The 25,500-nt window shown below is 46.8% G+C and overlaps 1 protein-coding gene across 3 annotated transcripts; it reads left to right on the top strand.

Moving 5' to 3' along the window:
- Positions 1-8,335: 8,335 nt before the first annotated feature.
- On the top strand, positions 8,336-24,394 carry Nol6 (nucleolar protein 6). 3 transcript variants are annotated; one of them, XM_010619210.2, is made up of 26 exons: positions 8,336-8,933; positions 9,477-9,683; positions 9,767-9,883; positions 13,483-13,662; positions 14,246-14,414; positions 14,662-14,790; positions 14,876-15,039; positions 15,122-15,242; positions 15,436-15,494; positions 15,577-15,678; positions 15,832-15,947; positions 16,099-16,276; positions 16,427-16,549; positions 16,677-16,825; positions 16,961-17,036; positions 17,217-17,357; positions 17,476-17,593; positions 17,675-17,829; positions 17,994-18,157; positions 20,815-20,967; positions 21,201-21,298; positions 22,046-22,170; positions 22,287-22,376; positions 22,690-22,884; positions 22,976-23,077; positions 23,216-24,394. In XM_010619210.2, exons 1-26 carry the CDS (start codon positions 8,880-8,882, stop codon positions 23,363-23,365), a joined length of 3,435 nt encoding a protein of 1,144 aa, XP_010617512.1. In that variant the 5' UTR covers positions 8,336-8,879; the 3' UTR covers positions 23,366-24,394. The 3 variants fall into 3 exon arrangements, with proteins under 3 accessions (XP_010617512.1, XP_010617511.1, XP_010617510.1); XM_010619209.2 differs by having other exon boundaries at positions 14,662-14,796; positions 22,049-22,170; positions 23,216-24,393; XM_010619208.2 differs by having other exon boundaries at positions 14,662-14,796; positions 23,216-24,392.
- Positions 24,395-25,500: the final 1,106 nt, after the last annotated feature.

Below are 25,500 nucleotides of genomic sequence, written 5' to 3'. Positions count from 1 at the left end.
CCCGCCCCGCCCTTCTCCTCCTCCCACTTCCCCGCCTCCTCCCGGCCAGCCGGCGCGTTGGCGGCGCTTTGTGACGCCGGCGCGTGTCCTCCACCCTTAAAGGGCCAAGCGGCTGTGGGGGACAGAGGGCGGGCTGCTGGGGGTAGTTTGGCCCCGGGTTGAAGGAAGTCTTGGTTTGACGCCGCGACTTCAGAGGCGTGCCCCGGAAGAGAACTCACGTCCTAGAGCTCTCGACTAACGCCCCGCCGCTACCCTCGGGCGAGCTCTTAGTCCTTTACGTGGCCCCTCCCTGTGACACCCAGCCTGCAGTCCACGTAGGAGGTGTTTGATTAAGAGATGCTGAGCCGGGAATGGTAGCTCATCCTTGTAACCCCAGCACTTGGGAGACTGAAGCGCGAGGATCGCTGCAAGTTCGAGGCCAAACCGGACTACATAGTGAGTTTAAAGCCAGGCTGCACTACAAAGCTAGAGTCTTGTTCCCAAGAAGGGGGGCGGGGCTGAGAATGTGTTGGAGCATCTCTGTGCAGACCCTGGTCTCTGGCCTAGGAGTCCCTGGGCAAGTCACCCACGGCGGGGAGGGGACAGTTTCCCAAAGGAGGAATTGAAGGCAGATAGGCCAGCCCTTATTTCCCACCTTAGTTAGCTACGAAGAGGAAGTTAGGAAGAAAGAGTAAGAAATAATTACCAACTCAGCCCGGTGGGACACGCCTGTAATCCCAGCACTCCATAGCAAATTCGAGACCAATTTGGGCAATTGAGCGATATGGCAAGACTCTCAGAAAATAAAACGGGCTGAGAAGGTAGCTCCGTGTGAAGGCCACACAAGAAAAGTACCACACACACACACAATTACAGACAGCCTGGATTCCTGGCTTTTGTCAGTATGATTTGGGGCTACTGGTCTGGCTACACCTCAGTTTACTCTTTTGTGAAATAAGGTACAATGGTTAGACTTTGACTTCCTATAGTCGTTCCAGCCTGAGTCCAACCTCTCTGAGCAACTTTTGCGATAACCCTGACTGAAGTGAGATGTGGAGACAATATTCACCCTCCATGATTTAGGAGACTTTTTCTCTCAGGAATACATGTCTTATAACTGCCTAAACCCTAAACTTTATCCTAGTAAAGCCAAGATACTGTGAACATTACATTACGTTCAATGGGGGGGATGAGAAAGATGTTGGTTCCAACTCTAGCAACACAGTACATTTACTTCTTCCTGATTCATCAGCTTCTGTAAAAGCAGGTTAATTATACCTAACAAGCAATTGTAATGATTAAATGAGATCATCTAGTAGAGTGACTGGAACATGGTAAATGACCCATAAATGGAAATTTTAAGGAAATAAAAGGCAGGAAGGTACACGCTTGTAATCCCAAAACTCTGTGAGGCTAAGGAAGGAGAATCCCAAATCTGAGCCTAGCCTGGGCAGCTTTACTATTTATTAAGACCCAATCTTGAAATAAAAAATTAAAAAGGGCTGTGTGAGCTAGGTGTGGTAGTGCACAGCTGAGGCAGGAGAATTGCTGTGAGTTTGAGACCTGCCTAGGGTACATAGTGAGTTCTAGGGCAGTCTGAACTACATAACAAGAGACCTTGTCTCAAAGGTGGGGGGGCTGGGAACATAACTTGGTGTGAGGCCCTGCCTTCAATTCAATACCCAGGACCACAAAATTAATTAGGTTAGTTACAATCTGGATACCAAGTTTTTATTTTGGCTTACTTTTTTATTTAGTTTTGTTTTTTAGATAGGGGTCCCCTAAATTGCCAGGTTGGCCTCAAACTCATGATCCTCCTGCTTCAGCTTCCCAGAGTGCTGGGATTGCATAAATGCACCAACATGCTTGGCAATATTTTACTTTTAATTGAAGTTAATGTTTTATTCAAGTTCCCTTCGTTTTTAACCAGTGTCCTTTTTTCTAATCCAGGATTCTGTCCAAGCTACCAGACTACATTTAATTCTGTGTGTGTGTGTGTGTGTGTGTGTGTGTGTGTGTGTGTGTGTGTCTCTCTCTCTCTCTCTCTCTCTCCCTCCCTCCCTCTTCCTTTCTCTCTCTCTCTCTCTCTCCTTCTCCCTCCCCCCACTTCTTTCTTTCTTACCTATGCTTCTATGCTTCTTTAACTCTTTTTTTAGGGAGTGGTGGGGGTCTAGCTTTGTAGTGCAGGCTGGCCTCAAACTCACAGTGACAGACCTTCCAGCCTCAGCCTCCCAAGTGCTGGGATTACAGGCATGTGCCACCATGTCTGGCCCCTCCCTAACTCTTCTTGTTTTTGATGACCTTGATAATCATGAGAAATATTGGCCAGATATTTTGTAGTCCATCAGTTTGGATTTGAGATTTTTTTTTACAAAGCCGGGATTATGTACATATACCAACTCCTCACGATGAATGAAATTATTATGTACTGCAAACATAAACTAATAAAAACTTTTTTTTTCAGCTTTAATTGAGTTTATTGGTACATTTTAGGGATACAGTACAGTTACATTCATTGTTGGGATCTTGTACCTCTACATGACAAGTAATAAAAAAAAGACTAAAAAGTTTTTAAAAAGACTAAAGTTATAGATTTTTTAGAGTAAAGATCATACAGGTAAAAATGCCATTTTCGTCACATATCAAGAGCACACAAGGGCTGGGGATTTATCTCAGTGGTTTTGCCACCTGCCTTGCAAGCACAAGGGCCAGAGTTTGATCCCCAGTACCAAAAAAACAAAAAAAAGAGCACACAGTAAAGCAACATGACTCAGCACTGTCGATGTTGACCTCAACCACAGACTGATGTAATATATTAGATCACTCCATGGTAAAGTTACTTTTCCTGCTCCCTCTTCTACCTACCTCCTTTGTTATTGTTGTTATTGTTTATTTTTTTTGAGACAGGGTCTCACTTAATAGTTCAACTGGCCTTGAACTCACTAGGTAGCCCAGGCTGGCAATGAACTCCTGGTGATGCTCCTGCTTCAGCCTCCCAAATACTTTGATTGCAAGCCTGCACTACCATACCTGGCTTACTTTCCTCTTTCTGTGGTATACTCTCTAGGAGGCATTCACTTTATACAATCTGGGCTTGCAAGTGCAAGGTCCAGAGTTCAATCCCCAGTACCCCCCAAAAAAGTCTGGGCCAGGGATTTAGCTCAGTGACACCACGCCTGCCTCCCAAGTGCAAGGTCTTAAATTCAATCCCTAGAAACAAACAAAAAGTCTCCCTCAAAAAAAAGTCTGTCTCTACTTTTTTTTTTTCTTCATAAATGAGGTCTCAGTACTTTAAAGGACCATTCTTTGGACTTCCTGTCTAGATCTTAAAATCAAACTCCACTGGAATTAAGAGTTGCCCTCAGGGAAGGAACGAGGGTTTAGCTCTGTGGTGCCACAAGGTCCTGAGTTCATCCCTGGTACCCCGCCAAAAGTTGCCTTCAGGGGAGGAGCAGCACCCTAATCAATGCAGCCCCACCTCTCAAAATGTTGATGTATGCCTAATTCTGGCTTCCCTTCTTCTATCACTTAATTTAGAAACTAGAAAATTGCTGACCTGGGAGTATGGGAGATGATGTTGACACCTTTAATAGCAAAGGTGTGGCAGCCAGGTGTGGTGGTGCATGCCTGTAATCCCAGCACTCAGGAGGCTGAGGCAGGAGGATCCTGTGAGTCTGGGCTACCTAGTGAGTTCCAGGTCAGTCTCAACTACATAGTGAGACCTTGTCTCAAAAAAGCAACAACAACAACAAAAAAGCAAAGTTGTGAATAGACAAATGGGCAGAACATTCATTTTCAAAGCATTTCATCTGAGCTAGGCATGGTGGCATATAGATGTAATCCTAGTAGCACTTGGGAGGCTGAGGCAGTAGGATCACTGTGAGTTGGAGGCTATCCTGGGCTCCATAGCAACACCCTGTCTCAAAACAAAACAAAACAAAACAAAAAAAAAAACCCCAAAAGTATTTCATCCATGTAAACTAAGCTCCACCCTACCTTATAGGATGATAAAGTCCTAACCAATCCCACTGGAGCATCCACCTGCCACTTAGACCACAGTCTGCTCCCTGGGCTCAAATCAACTCACAGACTCTTACTAAGTATCCACTGTGGACATAATCCTAAACTGGAAGGCTGGCAGCTTAGTGTAAGGTTAGTTTTATATTTAGTGATTGCCATTCCACAGAACTAGCTCATGCCTACTTAGCCTAGTCAGTAAAACATTGTAAGTTCCAACTATGTCTTATTCATCCCTGTATGTCAGCAACAAGGACAATGACACAAAGTAGACACTGTGTTATTGTTCTCAGAGACTCATGGCAAAGAGCAAGAATCAAAGAATCAGTCTCACAAAACAGCACATTGAACCTAACCCTCCACTCCCATGTCTAGGCTCTCTCAGGCACATAGTAGATGTTCAAGACTATATGTTATATAACTATATACCAGCTACTCTAGTGTTTGTCCCATATCAGAGGCTCAAAACATATTTGTTGGAAGAATCGAAATGATTTCCTCAGGCTTTCCACATTGTTCATTGCTTCATGGTGGCAGAGATTGACTTGACTGATTGGTGCCCTCTTGAGGTAAAGAAGATAATTCCTACTCTCTGTAAGTCTGCTTTTTTTTTCAGCTCTAATTGAGTTTATTGGTACATTTTAGATATACAGTATAGTTACATTCATTGTTGGGATCTTGTACCTCTACATGACAGGTCTTGCTTTTCATTTTTTCCCTTTGAAATTGGAATTATAGCAACCTATTCTTTAGTTCTGTCAGCTGTGATTCTTCCTCTTTGTTGTAAACTTTATGTATGCCTTCTTGTGGAAATATTTCTCCTTTTTTTCTCATTGAGTTTATTGGTACTTTTAAGGTATACAGTACGGTTACATTCATCATTGGGATCTTGTACCTTTACATGACAGGTCTTGGTTCTCATTTTTTTCCCATACCCCTGCCCTCCCTTCACCCCCTCCTCCCTTCCCTATTTACAAAAACTTTATTTCCATTTTCTCATATTTTTTCTTTTGCCTTATTCATTATCTTTTTATTCCAGAGAAAAGAAGTGGAAATCTTAGTAAGATAATGGGAGAGGTATTTGCTTCAGGAAGGTTAATTGTGATTTAAAAGAATGCATCTTTTTAAAAAGTCCATCATTGGGCTGGGGATTTAGCTCAGTGGTTCTGCCGCCTGCCTTGCAAGCACAAGAACCCAAGTTTGATCCCAATACCAAAAAAAATAAAAAGTCCAACATTGGGCCTGGGATTTAGCTCAGTGGTTCCACTGCCTGCCTTGCAAGTGCAGGGACCTGAGTTTGATCCCCTGTACCCCCCCCCAAAAAAAATCCAACATTTTTCTCTAACACCGACCTTAGAAAAGCTGGGCATGGTGGGCCATGCCTGTAATTCCAGCACTTGGGAGGCTGAGGCAGGAGGATTGCTGTGAGTTCGAGACCAGCCTGGGCTACATAGTGAGTCTCAACTACATAGTGAGACCCTGTCTCAAAACAAAGAAATAAACAAACAAACAAACAAAAAACAAAGAAAAACACTGACCTTAGAAGCTACATCTTTCCTCTAATAATAATAATAGCTAGTATTTACCACTACAGGTTCTTTTTTTTTTTTCCTGGTACCGAGGATCAAACTCAGGACCTTGCCCTTGGGAGACAGGCATAGCACCACTGAGCTAAATCCCCAGCCCACTGTACATTCTTTATGTGAAGCATCTTGCTTAATTCTCACAGAAATCCAGTACATGGTCATTAGTAAAATATTCATTTTACTGAGTAAAGTAAGGCTTAAAGAGGTTATAAGGTTACCCAAAGTCATTTAGTTACTAAATGCCAGAACTTGGGCCGGGGATTTAGCTCAGTGGTTTTGCCGTCTGCCTCGCAAGCACAAAGACCTGAGTTCGATCCCTGGTACAAAAACAAACAAACAAAAAAAAAATGCCAGAACCAAGAGGTAACCTTAACCATCCCACTTCACTGTGACTGCTTTTACCCACAGTGATGTTCCTAGTACAGTAATGTTCCTAGTCTAACGTACCCACAGCAATCTGCACGGCATAACCCCCTCAATACTGCATTTCAGATACTTGTTCACTTATTCCTTCCAGCCTCAGAGATACTCTTCGGAAAGAGTCATTCATTACTTCATTTTTTTTTTTTTGTTCAACAAATAAATAAATGGCTCTGATGTTACAGACTCTGTGCTTGGCATATAGTAATCAATAAGATAGAATTAGCTGCCCTTATGAAGCTTACATTCTACATACAAAAACAGAAAAAAAAACAGGTAGTTAATAAATAATATTGTTATATGTTTTGGGAATACCAATGAAAGTAACTAAAAGCCTAAAAACATTAAGGCAGGATGCAGTTCTAAATGGGGGCAAGGGCAGGAGGAAACATTGTGTACTTTTGGGGGTTAGGGGAAGGGGACAGCATTCTTGTTAAATTTCCCAGGCAGAACTCAGTTTTACAATCCTCCTACCTCAGTCTCTCATGTGCTGGAATTACAGGCATTCACCACAGTGCCAGGATGAATTTATATTTAAATACATAAAGGGAACCTAGCAGGGTGGTGCACACCTGTAATCTCAGCACTCAGGAGGATGAGGCAGGAGGATTGCCACAAGTTTGAGTCCAGCTTTGGCTACATGAGAACCCATCTCAGAAAGCCAAAAAAAAGCTTTTTTTCCCCCTCCCTTTGCATTCAAGTCCCTTTCTCCTTTTGCCCTTGAGTCACTTTTTCCTTCACCCTCTTTTTCCCTTTGCCCTTCCTTCACCTTGTTCCTGTTACAATCCCGGATCTTCAATAAATGTAGCTACTTACTATATTAAAAAACAAACAAACCCAAAATCAAGGCTGGGTGTGGTAGTGCAGGCCTGTAATCCCAGTGTTTGGGAGATTGAGGGAAGGAGAATCACTGTGAGTTCCAGGCCAGCCTGGGCTCCATAGCAAGACTGTCTCAAAACAAAACATAAAAAGGAACTGACCTCTGAAATGGGAGGGCAAGAGCATTCTTCCAGGTTTCTGGTTTATGATCATCAAGTCTCATTTAACTATTTTATTTCTTTTTTTTTTTTTTGAAATGGGGTTTCACTATGTAGTTCAGGCTGGACTTGAACTCATTATTGTAACACAAGCTGGCTTCAAACTTGCAGCAATCCCCCTACCTTACTCTCCCAAGCGCTGGGATTGCAGATAACGTGTCACCACACCTGGCTTGACTGAATTCTGGACACCAAGTGTAGGGCTTGACATTTCTTTGGTATCCATCATCATCATCATTTGTGTGTATTGCTAAGTATTAAACTAAGGTCCTGTCATATGCAAAGCACAAGCTCTGGGGCTGGGGATTTAGCTCAGTGGTTCCACTGCCTGCCTTGCAAGTGCAAGGTCCAAAAACAGAGACAAAGCATAAACTGTCACTGAACCCAGGTGTGAATTCTTAACCTGTGTGTGTGTGTGTGTGTGTGTGTGTGTGTGTGGTGTGTTATCTACTATTGAGACAGGGTCACACTATGGTTCCAACCTTATTCCCATGAGCCCCCCATCTCGAATTCTCAAGTACTGGAACTGCAGGCATGAACTAATACACTCAGCTATCCTTTTAATGTGCTAAAATTTTAACAATAAATCTGACACACGTTTAAATATTGAAAGTGGAAATAAAGACCAAAATGTATAATGGATCTTGGGAAATGGGAAGAAAATGTTCAAATGGGAAGGGGAACAAGGAAGGGAGGAGGGGGAAAGGAAGAAAGAGACAAAAAAAATGAAAATAGAAGGAAAAAGTAGAAATGAAGCTTTTGTATATAGGTAGGGGAGAGGATTGGGGGTTGAGAAAAAAGAAGAGGCAGGATATATCAATACAGGTGCAAATTCCCCATGATGATTGGGGTTTTTTTTGTTTGTTTTTTTTGTACCAGGAATCAAACTCAAGGCCTTGCACTTGCCAGGCAGGCAATGTGCCACTGAGCTACATTCCCTGCCTGAGTGTTTATCATTTATGTATATCTAAAATGTATCAATAAATGTTTTGCTTCAAAAAATAAATGCTGTCAATAAAAATTTTTTAAACCTAAAATATAGGTTCCTCAGCCCTGCCTCAGCCCCTTGAGTACTGGGATCACAGGTGTGAGCCACCACTCCCGCTAAAATTTAATCATAATTAAATTTGCCAGTCAGCACTTGTAAGGCTGAGACGGGTATCCCTGAGTCGGATGCCAGCTCGGACTACATAGCAAGTTCAACAGCAGCCCGAGGTACATAGTGGGACCGTGTCTGAAGAAACTAAAAACAAAAACAAACAAAAAAATTATTTAATATTTTAATAAGTAAAAGACGATGAAGAAGAAACAAACAAAAAATAAAAATTAAAAAGATGACTTACCTAAGACTAAACCTGTCTGTAAAAGCAGGGAAAAATGAATAAATGTAAGATACCTTTTGTAGGTAGAAATGACAAGCTCTGCAAATACATTAAGGCACTGCAGAGGAGGAATAGGGGAGAGATCACCAGTGTAAATAAATAAACCCCCACCAGAGAGCCTAAATGAACTCTGCCCTTCAGGCTTGGTCCCCAAGCAGAGGGAGTGAGAAAACGGTGTTGGCCTAGCTACCCGTAGGCTTCCGGTCTAGTGTCGCAAACAGGCCGTAAATTAGAGACCTTCGTGTAGCCCCTCCCAAGGTGGGCGGGCCTAGATAAACCTGGCCAATGGTGAACTGCAGAACGGACATTAACCCAATGGCTCTAGAGTGGGTGGAATTGTGCGGAACTGGGCTCCGCTGGTTTAGGCCCATAGTTCTGCGTTTCTGCGCACGTGGTGATTTACACTGCTTAGACGCGGCTTGAATCTGAATTGCGGGAGAGCGACCTGGACTGAAGTGATGGGGCCAGCCCCTGCCGGAGAACACCTGCGCAGGACGGCTGGGATGCCAGAGGTAGGTTAAGCCAGCTAGGAGGAAGAGAGCCTTAAAGTGAGCTCCCTCGGCTGCAGAGCTGGAGATGGCAGGCCTGGCCTGACAGCTACCTGGGAAGGAACACGAAGGCGGCTTACTCTGGAGAAGTCTGAAAGTATGGAATTGCTAGCGGGGGTGGACTTGGCAAGATTTGGATAGGGCGAGAGTGGAAGAGGCACTCGCGAAGTCCCAAGACTGTAATTAGAAGAGGAAACAGGTATTCATAGTACCTGTAAATAAAGGGGCTTTGGAAACTGCTTGGGGTACCTCTACGAACTCCAAGCGAAGCCCCAGGCTTATATTGTCGGGAAGACAGGGTGCTCTCAGTTCAAGACATTTTTCAATATCGGTAGGGCTCGGTAACGTTCCTTCAAGTCGTGGTTATTCTAAATTTTGTTGAATATGACTTCCAATCAAAATCTTATAAACAGGTGAAACCTTTAACCACATTTCATGGTGGCAGTTTAGACACCAGATGCTAGGGTATCTGTGACTTTACATTGGTTTCCCCTTCTCTGGCCACAGGTGATGGAACCAGCCCTGGAAGGCACAGTCCAGGAGGGGAAGAAAATATCGAAAAGAAAGTACGCAGTAGCTGAGACCCCAGCAGAGAGCCTCCTGCAGCCAGTGAAGCTCAGCCGGGAAGAGCTATACAAGGAGCCTACCAATGAAGAGCTGAATCGCCTTCGGGAAACTGAGATCCTGTTCCACTCCAGCTTGCTTCGTTTACAAGTACTGTTGAGTGGCTGTATTTGGGTTAGAAGGATTTGCCTGAGACCCTGAGGCCAATGGATTCTCCCTTTTCCCCCTTACAGGTAGAGGAGCTGCTAAAGGAAATAAGGCTGTCAGAGAAGAAGAAGTGTCGCATTGATGTCTTTCTGCGGGAGGTCAACCAGCGTATCAAGAAGGTGCCTTTGATCCCTGAGACAGAGGTGGGGAACTCATTCTCACTGTAAGGAAGCTTAGCTGTACAAAGATTTGAGTTTGGTTACTCATGTAGATATGTTTGATTCTTTGTGTTTGTTTATTCATTTGTCTTTTGTATTTTGAGTCAGGGCTTCAAAAAAACTTATGTAGTTCAGACTAGCCTTGAACTTACTGTGTAGCCCAGGCCTTGAACTTGTGGCATTCCTCCTGCCTTAGCTTTCTAAGTGCGAGTGCTGTGGTTACAGGTATGCATCACTATGCCCCACTTTCTCAAACTTGGGTCCTTGCACTTGCGAGTACCACTGAGCTAAATCCCCAGCTCTTAAAAATATTTTCTTTTGAAACATAGTTTTGTTTTTTGTTTTTTGTTTGGTACCAGGGTTCAAACTTGGGACCTTGTGCTTTGGAGGCAGGTGACAGATCCACTGAGCTAAATCCCCAGCCCTTAAAAATATTTTATTTTGAAACATAGTTTTGATAAGTGAAATTGTCCAGGCTGGGCTCCAAACTTGTGAACCTCCTGCCTCATCCTGCCAGAGTGCTGAGATTATAGGAGTGTGCTGGCTCATTTAGCTTTCTTACAGAACTGGTAACTTTACCAGATTCAGCAAGTTTCTTGTCCACTAAGCTGATAGTGACAGAACATAACTATCTCATAAACAGCAAAATCCCTCAGGAAAATAAAGTCTCAACAGATACACACTTTCCAGGAATTACAAGGGATGGACAATATTAGTAGACTTCAAGAATTTATTTATTTATTTTTTTTTTTGGTACCGGGGATTGAACCTCGGGTCCTTGCGCTTGCAAGGCAGGCCACCGAACCGCTGAGCTAAATCCCCGGCCCGACTTCAAGAATTTAGAGCTGGTGTTGCTGGGCATGGTGGCACACTCCTATAATCCCAATGCTTGGAGATTGCGCCAAGATCTCAAGTTCCAGCCCAGCCTGGGCAACTGAGCAATACCCTATCTCAAATTAAATTTAAAACATGCTGGGGTGAGAACTCAGTGCAGGGTCCTGGATTCAGTTTCTAGTACTGCAAAAACAAAGTAATAGGACTTAGGGCAGCCAGAGGTGGTGGCACATGGTTGTAATCCCAGCACATTTGAAGACTGAGTCAGGATCGCTGAGTTTGAGGCCTGGATACATAATGAGTTCAAGGCCAACCTTAACTATACAGGGAGACCCTGTCTCAACCAAAATAAATAAATAAATGAATAAATAAGAAAAGAAAAGAACTGTGATGCTCCAGTACAAGGGCCTAGCCAGGAGGATCAGGATACCATTGAGAGCGGGGCATGGTGGCTCAGTCCTCTAATCCCCAGCATGTGGGATGCTGAGGCAGGAGATCATAAATTCAAGGTTATGTTTCAGGATAATCACTTGAGCAGTGAACCCTGCTCCTTTTATGTGTGGCTGGTTTTTGCTGTCACCAGCAACATTTTCATAACAAACATCTTGACACACATGTTGCGTATTTCTGATGCTGGGGTGAACTCAGCCTGATGTATGCCAGATGTGTTTTACCACCCCTAGCCCAACAGACGTCTTCTTGACCTTGGTGTCTGCACTGTCCTAGGAAGAGCTTCACTCAAACTTCACAGTGTAGGTAGGCCAGGGATTTAGCTCTGTGGTGCTGCACCTACCTTGCAAGTTCAAGGTCCTTAGTTCAATCCCCAGTACCATGAAAAAGAAAAAAAAAACTTCACAGTGCGTGTTGACAGGTTTTACTTTTTGCTTTCAGTTGTGATGTTGTCACAACCATACTGGATTTGAGAACTCTTGTCCCCACTTGGCCCACAGGAATGGTTCCAGTAATACCAATTGTAGATATTGTAGAGGGATAGACACAAAAGTTTGTGATGAGTTGGTGGGTACAATCCAGTGCTCTCTTCTACTTGTAGTTTTGCTCAGGTGAATTCATTTTGTTAGCACCAAGAATTAGATTTTCGGGTGTTTTTTGTTTTTTGTCTGTGCGGTTTTTTGAGACAGGGTCTTGCCATGCGGCCCAGGCTGACCTGGAACTCATTGTGATCCTTCTCCTGACTCAGGCTCCCCAGTGCTGGTAGTACAGACAGGTGTGCACCACCACAGCTGGCTAAGATTAGTTGTTTTACCAAGGTATATTACCCTAAATGGCATGCTTTCTGGTACATCCATTCTCGAGATACCAGCTTCAAACTCGCAACAACAGAAGCAACAACTAGGACATCACAGTCAGCCTGAGATGTTTCTGATAAAGTCTCTATGTTCTTAGGTGGGAGTGGGGAACCTATGGCACATGTTATTTATTTTAAGCCCAAAGATGTTGGGCAGGGACAAGGGGAAAAAATGAGAAACAAGACCTGTCATGTAAAGGTACAAGATCCCAATGAAGAATGTAACTGTACTGTATACCTAAAGTGTACCAATAAACATAATTTTAAAAAAATGAAAATAAAAGACCAAAGATGTTAATGTATAAGTTGTTTTTTCTAAACTAAAAACCTCAGTATTCGGGTTTAATTTCAGTGTTGATACTTTGTGATAAATAAGTAGGTTGTGGGGGGTAGTTCAGGTACTTGTCTCTGAAGGTTTGCCATCACTGTTGTAGAGAATCCATGACATTTGTATAATGTAGTCTCGAATTTCCGCAGGGAGATAGCAGTGATGAAACGTCTCTCATGCTCGGCTTTTAGCTCATCCACACCCTTTTTTGTACTGGAGATTAAATCCAAGGCCTCAGGCTTGCTAGGTAAATTCTGTGCCACTGAGCTATATTCTCTGTCTGCCTTTTATTTATTTATTTAGACAGAGTCTTGCCATGTAGTTCAGCCTGGCCTAAACTCACAGTTGGTCCTCCTGCCTCAGCCTCCTGAGTGCTGGGATTACAGGCATGTGGCACCATGCCTATTTATTCATTTTTGTATTTTATTTTGCCACAGTGTCACTAATTGCACAGGTTTACCTTGAAGTCACAGTCTTTCCTCGGCTTCCCCAGTAGTTGGATTATAGGCATGTGCCATGATGCTTGGCAACCCAGACTGACTTAAGGGAGACTGTCGGCAGCCTCCTCAGATTTTTCAGGGGGGTTCTTTCGTCTGACTGTTTGTGTTTTTGGTGACAAGGTCGCACTGTTTATCCCAGGCTGGCTTCAAACTCATGATCTCCTGCTTCAGCATCCTGGGTGCTGAGATTGCAGGGGTCCACCTCTCAGTAGTTCTGTCAGTCCCACCACATTTGTAGATGAGATGCCCAGGAGTAATGGACTTGCTCCAGATCTTTCATGATAACAGTGTTAACATGAATGTTTTCTTTCCTTGTCTTTATTTTTATTTATTTGGGGTTTGTTTTTGTTTTTGTTTTGAGACAGGGTCTCCCTATGTAGTTCAGCCTGGTCTCAACCTCACTTATGTAGCCCGGGATGGCCTAGAACTCATGGTGATCCTCCTGCCTCAGCCTCCTGAGTGCTGTGATTACAGGAGTGTACCATCACATCCCTTGTCTATTTTAGCAATGGTTTTCTCATTACTTGTTCTGATGGCAAATCCATTAAAATAAAACAAATGATACCTGTGTGAGTTTGGCATTAGAATCAATATGTTTCTCTCTCTGCCCCTACAGCTTATTGACCAGTCATGGCTGCCAGCTGGAGTTCGAGTACCCCTCCACCAAGTGCCCTATGCTGTGAAGGGCTCTTTCTGCTTCTTACCTCCAGCCCAGGTCACTGTTGTGGGCAGCTACCTTCTGGGCACCTGTACCCGGCCCAACATCAATGTGGATATGGCACTGACTATGCCCAGGGTAAGATTTAGTGTTTGGGGGCAGAAGGCCAAATACTTGACCACTTGCCATGGGGTTGAAATCTGAATCTAAATCAAAAGAGCAGACCACTGTAGTCATTTGTAGGGCACCCTAGAAGGGCCACTGGGAGTTGCTACCCTTTTGGAATGTTTCTTTCTTCATTTGAGAATTGAACTGGCCAGGGATTTAGCTCAATGGTGCTCCCTGCCTCACAAGTGCAAGGACCTGAGTTCAATCCCCAGTACCAAAACAAAAGTACATTTGAGAATTGAGTGTGGTGTTGGTAGTCCTGGCTCAGGCACTCTACAGTCTGCAGAGAAGCCCCTGGACTCTCACTTTGCTCTTTCTTTTTTTTTTTGGTTTTTTGAGACAGGGTCTCACTATGTAGTTGAGACTGACCTGGAACTCACTATGTAGCCCAGGCTGGTCTTGAACTCATAGTGATCCTCCTGCCTCAGCCTCCCGAGTGTTGGGATTACAGGCATGCACCACCCACGCCTGGCTCACTTTGCTGTTTCTTAACCCTCAAACCCTGCAAGCATTTATGTGCCTGCCCTTCTCTCTCCTTCTTTGGTCCCTTCAGGAAATTCTACAGGACAAGGACCTGCTGAACCAACGCTATTTCCGCAAGCGTGCTCTTTACCTGGCCCACTTGGCTCACCACCTGGCCCAAGACCCCCTGTTTGGCAGTGTTTGCTTCTCCTACACCAATGGGTGCCACCTGAAGCCATCTCTGCTGCTGCGGCCACATGGTAAGAGGCATACACTGGGCTAAGGGAACAGACTAGTAGGGAGAAGCCCAGGGTGCTCAGGTCTAGGGGACTGGAATGATTCTCAAGGCCATCATGAGAGGCATGGCTCTTAAGTTTGAAGGGCAAGATAGGAACCTCACATTCTGAGGTGGGAAGACACGGTGTCCTCAAGCATGAGAAAGGTCGTGTGGGGACTTGTCTGGTGCCAGGAGGTACAAGGTCTCAGCACTCCCCTGTCTCTACCCAGGAAAGGATGAGCACTTGGTCACTGTACGCCTACATCCGTGCCCTCCATCTGACTTTTTCCGCCCATGTCGCTTGCTGCCAACTAAGAACAATGTGCGCTCTGCCTGGTACCAAGGACAGAGTCATCCAGGTGATGGTGAGCACTCGTGTTGAGGTGGTGCTAGAGGGAAGGCTGTGGTGACTTTCATTTCATGGTTTTCCTTTTCCCCTCACAGGTAAATCAGAGCCCCCTACCCCCCACTATAACACATGGGTCCTGCAGGATACAGCTCTTGAGTCCCATATGCAGCTGCTTTCAACTGTGCTGAGCTCTGCCCAGGGGCTGAAGGATGGCGTGACACTTCTGAAGGTCTGGCTGCGGCAGCGGGAGTTGGACAAGGTGAGATCAGGGTGGCCCAGCCTCCCTTCCTTGCTGTGTGATGGGCTGGTTTTGAGCTAAGACCTCTTCCTCTCTGTTTCAGGGACTCGGTGGGTTTAATGGATTCCTTATCTCCATGCTGGTTGCCTTCCTTGTGTCCACACGCAAGATCCACACTACCATGAGTGGCTACCAGGTCCTGAGAAGCACCTTGCAATTTCTGGGTGAGGAGGCTAAACTGGGAAAATCCAGGGTCTCTACTCATCCCAGGAATCCTTTGGTTCCTTGCTGTCAGGCAGATGAGCCAGTCAAATCCTAGAGGCAGGTGGTTGCAGCAATTAGACTGGGGAGAGTGTCATTAGGGCTGGTTCTCCAGGGTGGGGACTCCTTCTGACACCCTTTTCTGGTTCACTCCAGCCACCACAGATCTGACAGTTAACGGGATCAGTTTATGTCTCAGCTCAGCTCCTTCCTTGGTGAGTTGGGGAAGGGCCAGGTCTGTGCCAGGAGGCCTGAAGGAAAAGCCCAACCCTGATTGATTTCTCTCTACCCTCTAAGCCGGCCCTGGCTGACTTCCACCAAGCCTTCCCTGTTGTCTTCCTGGACCCTTCAGGCCGTCTCAACCTCTGTGCTGATGTCACTGCCTCTACTTACCACCAGGTACCAATGGGCCCTCACTTCTACACTTTTTAGATATCCTAGCTTTAGACTCTAAAGTCTTCCAAAGAGGTAAGGTCAAGACACATGTCCTGGTCTGAGCCCTTGGGTCAAAGCGGCATACAGCGATGGACCCTCCTTACTCTTTGACCTCAGGTGCAGCATGAGGCGCGGCTATCTATGGTGTTGCTGGACAGCAGAGCTGATGATGCATTCCAGCTGCTATTGATGACTCCCAAATCTATGGTCCGGTCTTTTGACCACATCGTGCAGTGAGTTAAGGGGTGACAGGGTATGTTTGCAGGTCCTGTCTTCCTGGGGCAACAGGGTGAAGCTTCTTAGGCAGATGCTCAGATTTCCCAAGGGAGAGCAAATACATTAGGCCAGCATACCTTGATTCCCCTTTGTCCTCTGTCCCTCTAGTCTCCGTCCACTGAGTCGCCTGCAGGCAGCGTGTCACCAGCTAAAGCTCTGTCCAGAACTGCAGGACAGTGGTGGAGACTATGTCTCAGCTGTTTTGGGCCCACTGACCACCCTCCTGAAGCAGGGTCTGGGGACCCGACTGCAGCTGCTGGCTCACTCTCGGCCCTCAGTCCCAGAGGTGATTTGGTATGGGATGGGGAGTGAGTGGGGCTTTCCAGGGTTCCAGGTAGACAAAGGGCGTGCCGTCCCTCTGCTGTGAAAGGCTGAAAGTGTTTCCAAGCCACCCTGAGGGATCCTTGGGTTGAGCCTAGCTTTTTATACCCTACAGTGGAACATCAGCCAAGATCCACCGAAGCACAAAGACTGTGGGGCCCTGACCTTGGGGTTGCTCCTCCAGCCTGAGGGTCTGACCAGTGTCCTTGAACTGGGTCCAGAAGCTGACCAGCCTGAGGTGAGGAACCCCAGTGTGTACACTGAAGGAGCGGGTGGATAGTCCTTACGCTTCCTGGGTTGAGGCCTCTCAGGTTTCTGAAACAGCCTTTCTTTTTTAATCTCTACCATCCCTTGCCTCTCTTCAGGCTGCTGACTTCCGCCAGTTTTGGGGATCCCGCTCAGAACTTCGGCGCTTCCAGGATGGAGCCATTCGGGAAGCTGTGGTCTGGGAGGCAGCCTCTCTATACCAGAAGCGTCTTATCCCCCATCAAGTGGTCACCCACCTCTTGGCACTGTGAGTATCAGCATCTGCATGCCAGGAGGCAAAGGGAGCCTTTTATAAGGATCTAGCCCAGCCTGTTAGGGTTAGAAGCTTATCTGCTGGGGCATAGTCCCTGATGCCCCCACCGTGTCTGTGTTCCTTCTTCAGCCATGCTGACATCCCAGATTCCTGTGTCCACTATGTGGGGGGCTTCCTGGATGCACTGATCCAAGGCCCAAAGGAGGTAAGGGTCAAACCTGCAGTTTTGTAGAGCAACCCATGTGGCAAGGCTGTGGAAAGGGTGCACTTCCCAGGGTGGCCAGCAGGGGGAGTGCTGGCTCTGCTATATCCTGATCTAAGGTGGGGTCCCAGGTAGTGCTGTGGTTTTGTAAGATCCAGCCTCCTGCTTTCTTTTTCCCCACAGACCTCTAGCACGGGAGAGGAGGCCCTTACAGTAGCGGTGCGTTGCTATGACGACCTTAGCCGGCTGCTGTGGGGGCTGGAAGGTCTCCCTCTGACTGTGTCTGCTGTTCAGGGGGCCCATCCAGCGCTACGCTACACAGAGGTACGAGGAGGCAGGAGCCCTTTCTGCTTGGCAACCCCCAGCTGTGCTTCATTCCCTTCCACCTCCTGCCTCTGGACACTCAGGCCTAGGCAGCTTCCTCAGCCGCCTTCTTCCACAGGTATTCCCACCAACCCCAGTCCGACCTGCCTACTCCTTTCACGAGCACCTCCGAGAGCGGGCCTTGCTACTGCCCCGGCCCAACAAGCCCTGCCCAGCATATGTGGAGCCCATGACTGGTAAGAGGGCTCTTGGGAGCAAGTGGGAGGGCAGTTCCACTTCAGGCTGCCCAAAGCATGAGACTTCTTATTCTCCCTCAGTGGTCTGTCACCTGGAGGGCAGCGGGCAGTGGCCTCAGGACGCCGAGGCTGTGCAGCGGGTCAGAGCTGCCTTCCAGCTGCGCCTGGCGGAGCTGCTGGCACAGCAGCATGGACTGCAGTGCCGTGCCACTGCCACACACACTGATGTCCTCAAGGTCTGGGTGTGCGGGCAGGGAATTCCACAGGGAGAGGCTCTGGGGCGTCGGGGTGTAGAGGAGGGGTCCCTGTGCGTACCTGGCTGAGGAGCAGGGATATAGACGGTCACGCAACTCCAGGTCCCAGATTGACATTCACTTCCCATCCCATACTCTGCCAACAGGATGGGTTTGTGTTCCGGATCCGTGTAGCCTATCAGCGGGAGCCACAGATCCTGAAGGAGGTGCAGAGCCCCGAGGGGATGATCTCTTTAAGGGATACACCTGCCTCACTTCGCCTTGAAAGAGACACGAAGCAGTTGCCCCTGCTCACCAGTGCCCTGCATGGGTATGCCTTTTCCTGCCCCTATTCTTCTTTATTTTTAAGCAAAATGTTTTTTGGTACAGTTTAGATATGCATAATGATACTTTGTACCTGTATGTGATATATCTTGCTGCTTCTCTTTTCCCATTCCCTTCCCTTTGACTCCTTTCCCCTTCATTTACAAAAGCTTTGTTTCTGTTATCTTTTTTCCTTGTCCCTTCTTTTCCCCTTTCCCCCCTCCCTTGTTCCCATTCTCATTTGAATTATTTTCTTCCCATTTCCCAGTATCTGTTGTACATTTTGGTCCTTATTTCCACTTTTGGCTTATCACACCAGAGAAACAATACAGTGTTTACATGTGTATGCAATTTATTTCCCTAAGGAGTATGGTTTCAAGGTGCATCCATTTAGTTAGGAATGTCTGGAGCTCATCCTTCATGGCAGAGTAGTACTCCATTCTATTTTTAAAACCACATGTTTATTCATTCATCAGTCAATGGGCATTTGGGCTGTTGCCAGGGTTTAGCTGTTACAAACTATGCTGCTGTAAACATGGGTGTGCATATATCACTGTGGTAGGATGCTTTTAATTCTTTCAGGAAGATACCAAGAAGGGGAATAGCTGGGTTGAATAGAACCTCTGGTTTTAGTTTTTTTGTTTTTTGGGGTTTTTTTTGGTACTGGGGATTGAATTTAGGACCTTGCTCTTGTGAGGCAGGCACAGTGCCACTGAGCTAAATCCCTGGCTCTCTAGTTTTAGTATTGTGAGGAATCTCCACACTGATTTCCACAGTAGTTGCACCATTCTACTACACTTCCAACAACAGTAGAGCAGGGTTCCTTCTCCCCACAGCCCTGGCAGCATTTGTTATTGGTTGATTTCTTTCTTTTCTTTTTTTTTTTTTTTTTTTTTTTTCGGTGCCAGGGAACTTGGGCCCTTGCACGCTTACAAGTCAGGCGGCAGAACCACTGAGCCAAATCCCCGGCTTGGTTGATTTCTTGATAACAACCAGTCTTTCTGGAGTGAGATGGAATGTCAGAGTTGTTTTTTTTTTTTTTTTTTTTGTACTAGGGGGATCAAACTCCGGACTTTGTGCTTGTGAGGTAGGCAGTGGCACTACTGAGTTAAATCCCCGGCATTGTTTTTTTTGGGGGGAGTACTGGGGGTCGAACTTGGGATGTTGTGCTTGTGAGGCATGCACAGCACCACTGAGTTAAATCCCCAGCCCCAAGGCTATTAATTTTTGAGGGTTGACTTTGTATCCAGCTACACCGCTGAATTGGTTATGAAATCTAGAAGCCTTTTGGTGGAGTTCTTGGGGTCTTCTATGTAAAGTATCATGTCATCTGCAAATAGTGATAATTTAACTTCTTCCTTTGCTACCCTTATTCCTTTTATTTCTTTCTCTTGTCTAATTGTTCTGTCTAATGTTTTCAAAACTATATTGAGTAAGAGTTGTGACAGTGGAGATCCTTGTCTTGTTCCTGATTTGAGATTAAAGCTTTCAGTTTTTTTCCATTTAGTATGATGTTTGTCATAGATGGCTTTTATCAGATTGAGATAAAGATCTATTCCAGTTTATCAAATTTGAGACAGGGTCTCACTATGTGAGTTCCTGGATGGGTCTCATTATGTAGCCCAGGCTGGTCGCGAATTCACAGTGATCCTTCTGCCTCAGCCTCCCGAGTGCTGGGATTACAGTTGTGCACAACCACTCCCAGCTTCTTCTTCTTTTTTTTTTTTTTTTTTTTTTTTTTTTTTTTTTTGGTACCAGGGATCAAACTTGGGTCCTTGCATTTGCCAGACAGACGGCAAAACCACTGAGCTAAATCCCTGGCCCTGCTCCCAGCTTCTTTAGAGTTTTTTTTTTTAAGTCAGGAATGGATGTTGGACTTTGTCAGATGCTTTTTTTGCATCTATTGAGATGATCATGTGATTTTTGTCCTTAACTGCTAATAAGGTGTAATTTTTTTTTTTAAGAGTAGGAAAAACTGGTCATGGTGGTGCATGCCCGTAATCCCAGCACTTGGAAGGCTGAGGCAGGAGTATCGCTGTGAGTTCTAGACCAGCCTGGGCTACATAGTGAGTTCCAGGTCAGTCTCAACTACTTAGTGAGACCCTGTCTCAAAAACAACAAGCAAACAAACAAACAAAAAAGAGTAGGAAAAATTTATTGAGAGAAAGATAGCTTTTGTCTAAGAGAGACAGGAGGACTAGAAACTGGGTTGCCCCTATGGTGTATTATTGATTTGCATGTGTTAAACCATCCCTGCATCCCTGGGATGAATCCTACTTGGTCATGGTGTCATCCTTCTTGATTGATGCGTTCTGTTTGCCAATATCTTATTGAGGATTTTTGCATCTGTGTTCATTATCCTGCCCCTATTCTGTTTACCTGGCTGCTTGTTTTTTTATGAAGTCAGTTGGTGTAATAGGTAAGGGGATAAGTTCTAGAATCATGATCCTGCCACTTAAAGCAGATTTTTCCCAGACCTCTTTTTCTCATCTGTAAAGTTAACTTTTTAGGACGTTTATTAGGAAGATGTGAGAAAACGTATATAACGCATTAGCTTAGAGGCCAGCATTGGGTAAGGGTTAAGTAATAATGGCAGCAAGGCTAAGCCCTGGATCCTGGGCCCCGTGTGCCTGAATCTCACTGCCGTTACTCTTCTACCTCCAGGCTTCAGCAGCAGCACCCAGCCTTCTCGGTTGTAGCTCGGCTGGCCAAGCGGTGGGTGCGCTCCCAGCTTCTGGGTGAGGGACTCACTGATGAGTGCCTGGATTTGGTGACTGCTGCCCTTTTCCTGCACCCTGAGCCCTTTACCCCTCCCAGGTGATTCTTTGCCTTCTCCCTAATCAGGAAGTCTCCTTCGGGGCCAGCTTTCATCCTTCGTGCAGCACCTTCAGTCCAAATGGGAGAGGGTGGCTGCAGGAAGTGATAGAGGGTGTTCTTAGAGACAGTGCCTCCGGCGATCCATACTAAGAGGTCTGGGTGCCCTAGATCGAGGAAAAATCCTGGGAGAGGGGTGTGGCAAAGCCAGAATCATTCTCACTCTTTCCACTCAGCTCACCCCAGGTTGGCTTCCTTCGATTCCTTTCCCTGATATCAACCTTTGATTGGAAGAACAATCCCCTCATTATCAACCTTAATAATGAGCTCACTGGTAAGTGGTAGGGAGTGGGCGTGGTGGAAGAAATACCCCATATGGATCTTAGAGTAGGACAGGCAGGCAGGATTTTCCTTTTCAGTCTGTTAGATTTTTTCTGTGCCTACCTTAACCTATATACTAAACCCGATTATCTCAGGGAGTTGGAGAGGAGTTTTAGGGAATTGTAAAGAGGGAGAGACCCCGGTCGGGCCTGGTTGTTGAGAGTGGCTTGCCAGTGTGGTCAGAGACAGACTGGACAGGGGTGGTAAGCAGGCTCCCGGAGGGGCTGTGGAGGGCAGCGCAGAGAAGACACGGGATCCAGACTACCAAGTCTTATGTGGGAAGCAAGGAAGTATAAATTTATAGCCCACACCTACTGAGGGGTAGGAATGGCAATTTCCAGTTGTAATCTGAGGAGCTGTGTGGGTCTCAGCAGAGAGCAGGGTGTCAGGTTCCTAATTCTCCAGGTGTGGGAGCCCAGGGTAGGAGTGGACCGGGAGCAGGCCTCAGCTTGTGCAGGTCTAGAAACCAGCCTGGGGGTGCCAGGCCATGGAAAATTCTACCTCTGGGCTGAGGGGAGATTAACATCCCTCAGCTAAGACAAATGTGGTGTCCTTTTCTTCACCTTTGCTCCTTGGGGATGGGGTCTTGGAAAATCCCTGTATTAGGCAGCTGCTGTATGCACAGTAGGAGGACTTCAGGCAGTAGCGGGTGGTCTTTCTGGAAGGGATAGGCTGACCCAGGAACCCCTCTTGTCTCTAGCAGAGGAGCAGGTGGAGATCCACAGTGGTTTCCTGGAAGCTCGGACACGACTCCCTGTTATGGTCCTCATTACTCCCCAGGACCGCAAAGGGTCTGTGTGGACACAGAATGGACCTTCAGCTCAGGTTCAACCCCATACCTACCCCCAAATTTGATTTTTCTACCCCAAGAAGAAAGTGGCCCAGCCTAAATGAGGAGAAACTCATGGTCGATTCTGGTCTGATGTTCCGTACCCCCCCAGATCCTTCAGCGGCTTGTGATCCTAGCAGCTGAGGCTCTGCTTATTCTGGAGAAGCAGCTGATGGATCCCCAGGGACCTGGGGACATCAGGGTAAGCCCTTGATCTACAGCAGCTCCAGGAGCTCTTGGGCTTCTGTCTTTGAACCCTGGAAGATGCCTAGTCCGCTTGTTTGGTGAGACTGGCAGTGGTGGAACCTAGAGGAGAAGAACCTGAGCTCCACTAGCCTCCTTCCTTTAGCCTCTGCTCTGCCTGCTGCTTTCTGTGGGTTTTGGTGTTCTTGCTTTCAAGTGGGCACACAGTCCTATAGTGGATGGTCAGACACAGGGGAAGGAAGGAAGGAGCAGGTTGGGCATGTGGAAGGGTAATGTGGGGGCTGCTAACCCTTCCCTATGCTCTTTCTTAGACAGTGTTCCGGCCGCACTTGGACATATATGATGTGCTGATCCGCCTGTCTCCCCGCCACATTCCCCGGCATCGCCAGGGTGTGGACTGTCCAGCTGCCTCCTTCTGCCGTGGCCTGCTCAGGGAGCAGGGGCCCTCATCACTGATGCCAGTGCTGGGTTATGATCCTCCTCAGCTCTACTTGGCACAGCTCAGAGTGGGTCCTCAAGGGTTGGCTGATCTGGGGTAGGGACTTCCAGGTGGAACAAGGGCCCACCTGTAGTTTTGTCTCTTTTGTTCCTTCTTAGGAAGCCTTTGGGGATCTGGCCCTTTTCTTCTATGACCAGCATGGTGGAGAGGTGATTGGCGTACTGTGGAAGCCCACCAGTTTCCAGCCCCAGCCCTTCAAGGTACGCTGGCCAGTGCAGCAGCGTGCTCCTGAGTGTGTGTGTGTGTGGCACCTTGTGGGCACGCATGTCTTCGTGTAGTCCGCTCCATGGATGCCCCAGGTCAGCACGGTCACCACATTTCTTCTCTGATTGCCCCAGGCTTCCAGTACCAAGGGCCGCATGGTGGTGTCTCAGGGTGAGGAGCTGGTGATGGTGCCCAATGTAGAAGCAATTTTGGAGGACTTTGCCGTGTTGGGTGAAGGCCTGGTGCAGGCTGTGGAGGCCCGAAGTGAAAGGTGGAGTGTGTGATCCCAGCGTTGGTGGGATCTCGGGAGCAAGATGTCATTGCATATGGACCCTCCATAAAGGGCCTGATGGCCTGAACACACCAGATCATCCTCAAAGTCCGGACCCCATTTTCTGTCTGCTGCTTCAGCACTGAGGCAGGACCATGGTGTCTTGTAGAGTCCCCTGGGCCTGATCACCCGACCAGCCAGAAGAGGACTAGGAGCTCAGAGGGAACTGAATCAGGAACTAACACTTGTCAGCCCTGGGCCTGGACCATTACTCCCCCTGCCTCCCTTAGGCTTCTCCCAGGAGCAGTTGGAGAAGAGGCTCTGCCCATCCCGCCAGCAGGACATATGCCCAGATCTTGTGCTCTGCACTGTAGTATCAGGGCCTTCAGAGGCGTGGCTCTTCCTCAGTCACAGCACCAGCACTGAGCGGTGGAAAGGGGGCTACGTGTGTATGAATAGACCACATTGAAAGCACACAATGCCCTCCTGTGTTGGTGCTACTGCCTCCTGGAGTGGAGACAGTGGGAAAGAGCAGGACAGGAAAGAGCTGGGTGGGTTAAAGGGTCAGGTGGTCCCAGTCTAGGAGGGACACAAAGCATTGGTGCTACCCCTCGCCTGTCAGTGTCCAACCCCAGCAGCTCTGTGCAGCTTCCTGTTCGTGTCAGACTGGACCTGCTATGTGCTTGCAGTGGAGTTGCAGAGATGAACACCCAAATACCGCTCCCCAGGAGCTCTGGGGCCCCAAGGGAGGGAGAATACAGCCTCTTTCAGTGTGATCCACACCCCTGGCAACCGCTCCCTGCTCCTGTTTCCTGTAATCATGGTAGTTTTTCCAGACTCAGCTCAAATAGTGCCCCTCCTAAGCTGTGCCTTCGCCCCTAGCCCTAGGTGCCCTTTCCCTGCTGAGGTGAAAGCAGTTATTCCCTGTTGAGTTCACTCTTGGGTGCAGCCATGCACAGCAGTGTGAATGCTTCTTGAACCCTCATTTAAAATTAAAATGCTCAATTTTGTCCATGTTCTTGGTTTGTCTCCCCTTTTCATAAGTTTTAAACTATAAGCTCTGTAAGGGTATGGGACATATTTGAACTCAGATTTCTTAGTATCATTAACGCACTTGGTAAGGGGCTTTGCTCAAGTAGGACATAGATGTGTACAGCTGAAGCAGATGATGGTCCGAGGAGCTAAGACTCTTTCGTGATCTCTGTGGAGAGCGGGTAGGGTGTTGAGAAGAGAAAGCCTGTGAGGTAATAAGTTGGAATTTAATGAGTACCTAATAGATGAGGTGCGGGGCACTGTGCCCAGGGTTTGTTTTTTGTTATATATGGAGATTTGCTCACACCATCTCTGTGAAGGAGGTACTTTCAGTTATCTCAGCTGGCTAAGCGGCCTGGCTATTTGATGTCTTCCTTGCCTGGGAGCTCCACCCTTAAGAGAAGCCACATGTGTGAGCTTGGTCTCCAGTTGTGTTTCATTTTGTTGTGTGGTGCTGACTGAACTCAGCCTTTGCACTGAGCTACATCCCCAGCAGCCTCCCCCAAAGCAAAACATTTATTCATGCATTTTAGATACACATAATGGTAACACTCAGAATTTGCTCCTGTGCATGATACAGCTTGCCTCTTTTTTCCCCATTTCCCCCTCCCTGCAACCACCTTTCCTTCCCTATATATAAAAGCTTTTGTTTCTATTTTTTCCTTATATTTTCACTTTTTCTTGTCTCTTCCTTCCCCCATCTCTTGTTCTCCTCATTTGAACATTTTCTTCCCATTTCCCAACATCTGTTATACATTTTAGTCCTTATTTCCACTTTAGGTTTCTCACACTAGAGAATGCAGTATTTAAACATGTCCAATTTATTTCACTTGGTCTGAGGTCTATCCATTTAGCAATAAATGTCTTGAGCTTGTCCTTTCTTGCAGAGTAGTGCTCCATTCATTAAAAAAAAAAAACACTCTAGGGCCAAGGATTTAGCTCAGTGGTTCTGGTGCCTGCTTCTCAAGTGCAAGGACCCGAGTTTGATTCCTGGTACCAAAAAACCCATCCTTTATCTATTTGTGAGTTAATGGGGCATTTGTCCACCTCCCCCCCACCCCCCAAGATCTCACTAAGTTGTCCAGGTTGGATTGGATTCCAGCTTGTGATCCTGGC

This window comes from Fukomys damarensis, unplaced genomic scaffold, assembly GCF_012274545.1.
Source record: "Fukomys damarensis isolate Sample0158 unplaced genomic scaffold, DMR_v1.0_HiC HiC_scaffold_36, whole genome shotgun sequence".
NCBI lineage: Eukaryota > Metazoa > Chordata > Mammalia > Rodentia > Bathyergidae > Fukomys > Fukomys damarensis.
Note: the sequence above shows the minus strand (reverse complement) of the source record. Positions and strands in the feature narration are given on the sequence as shown.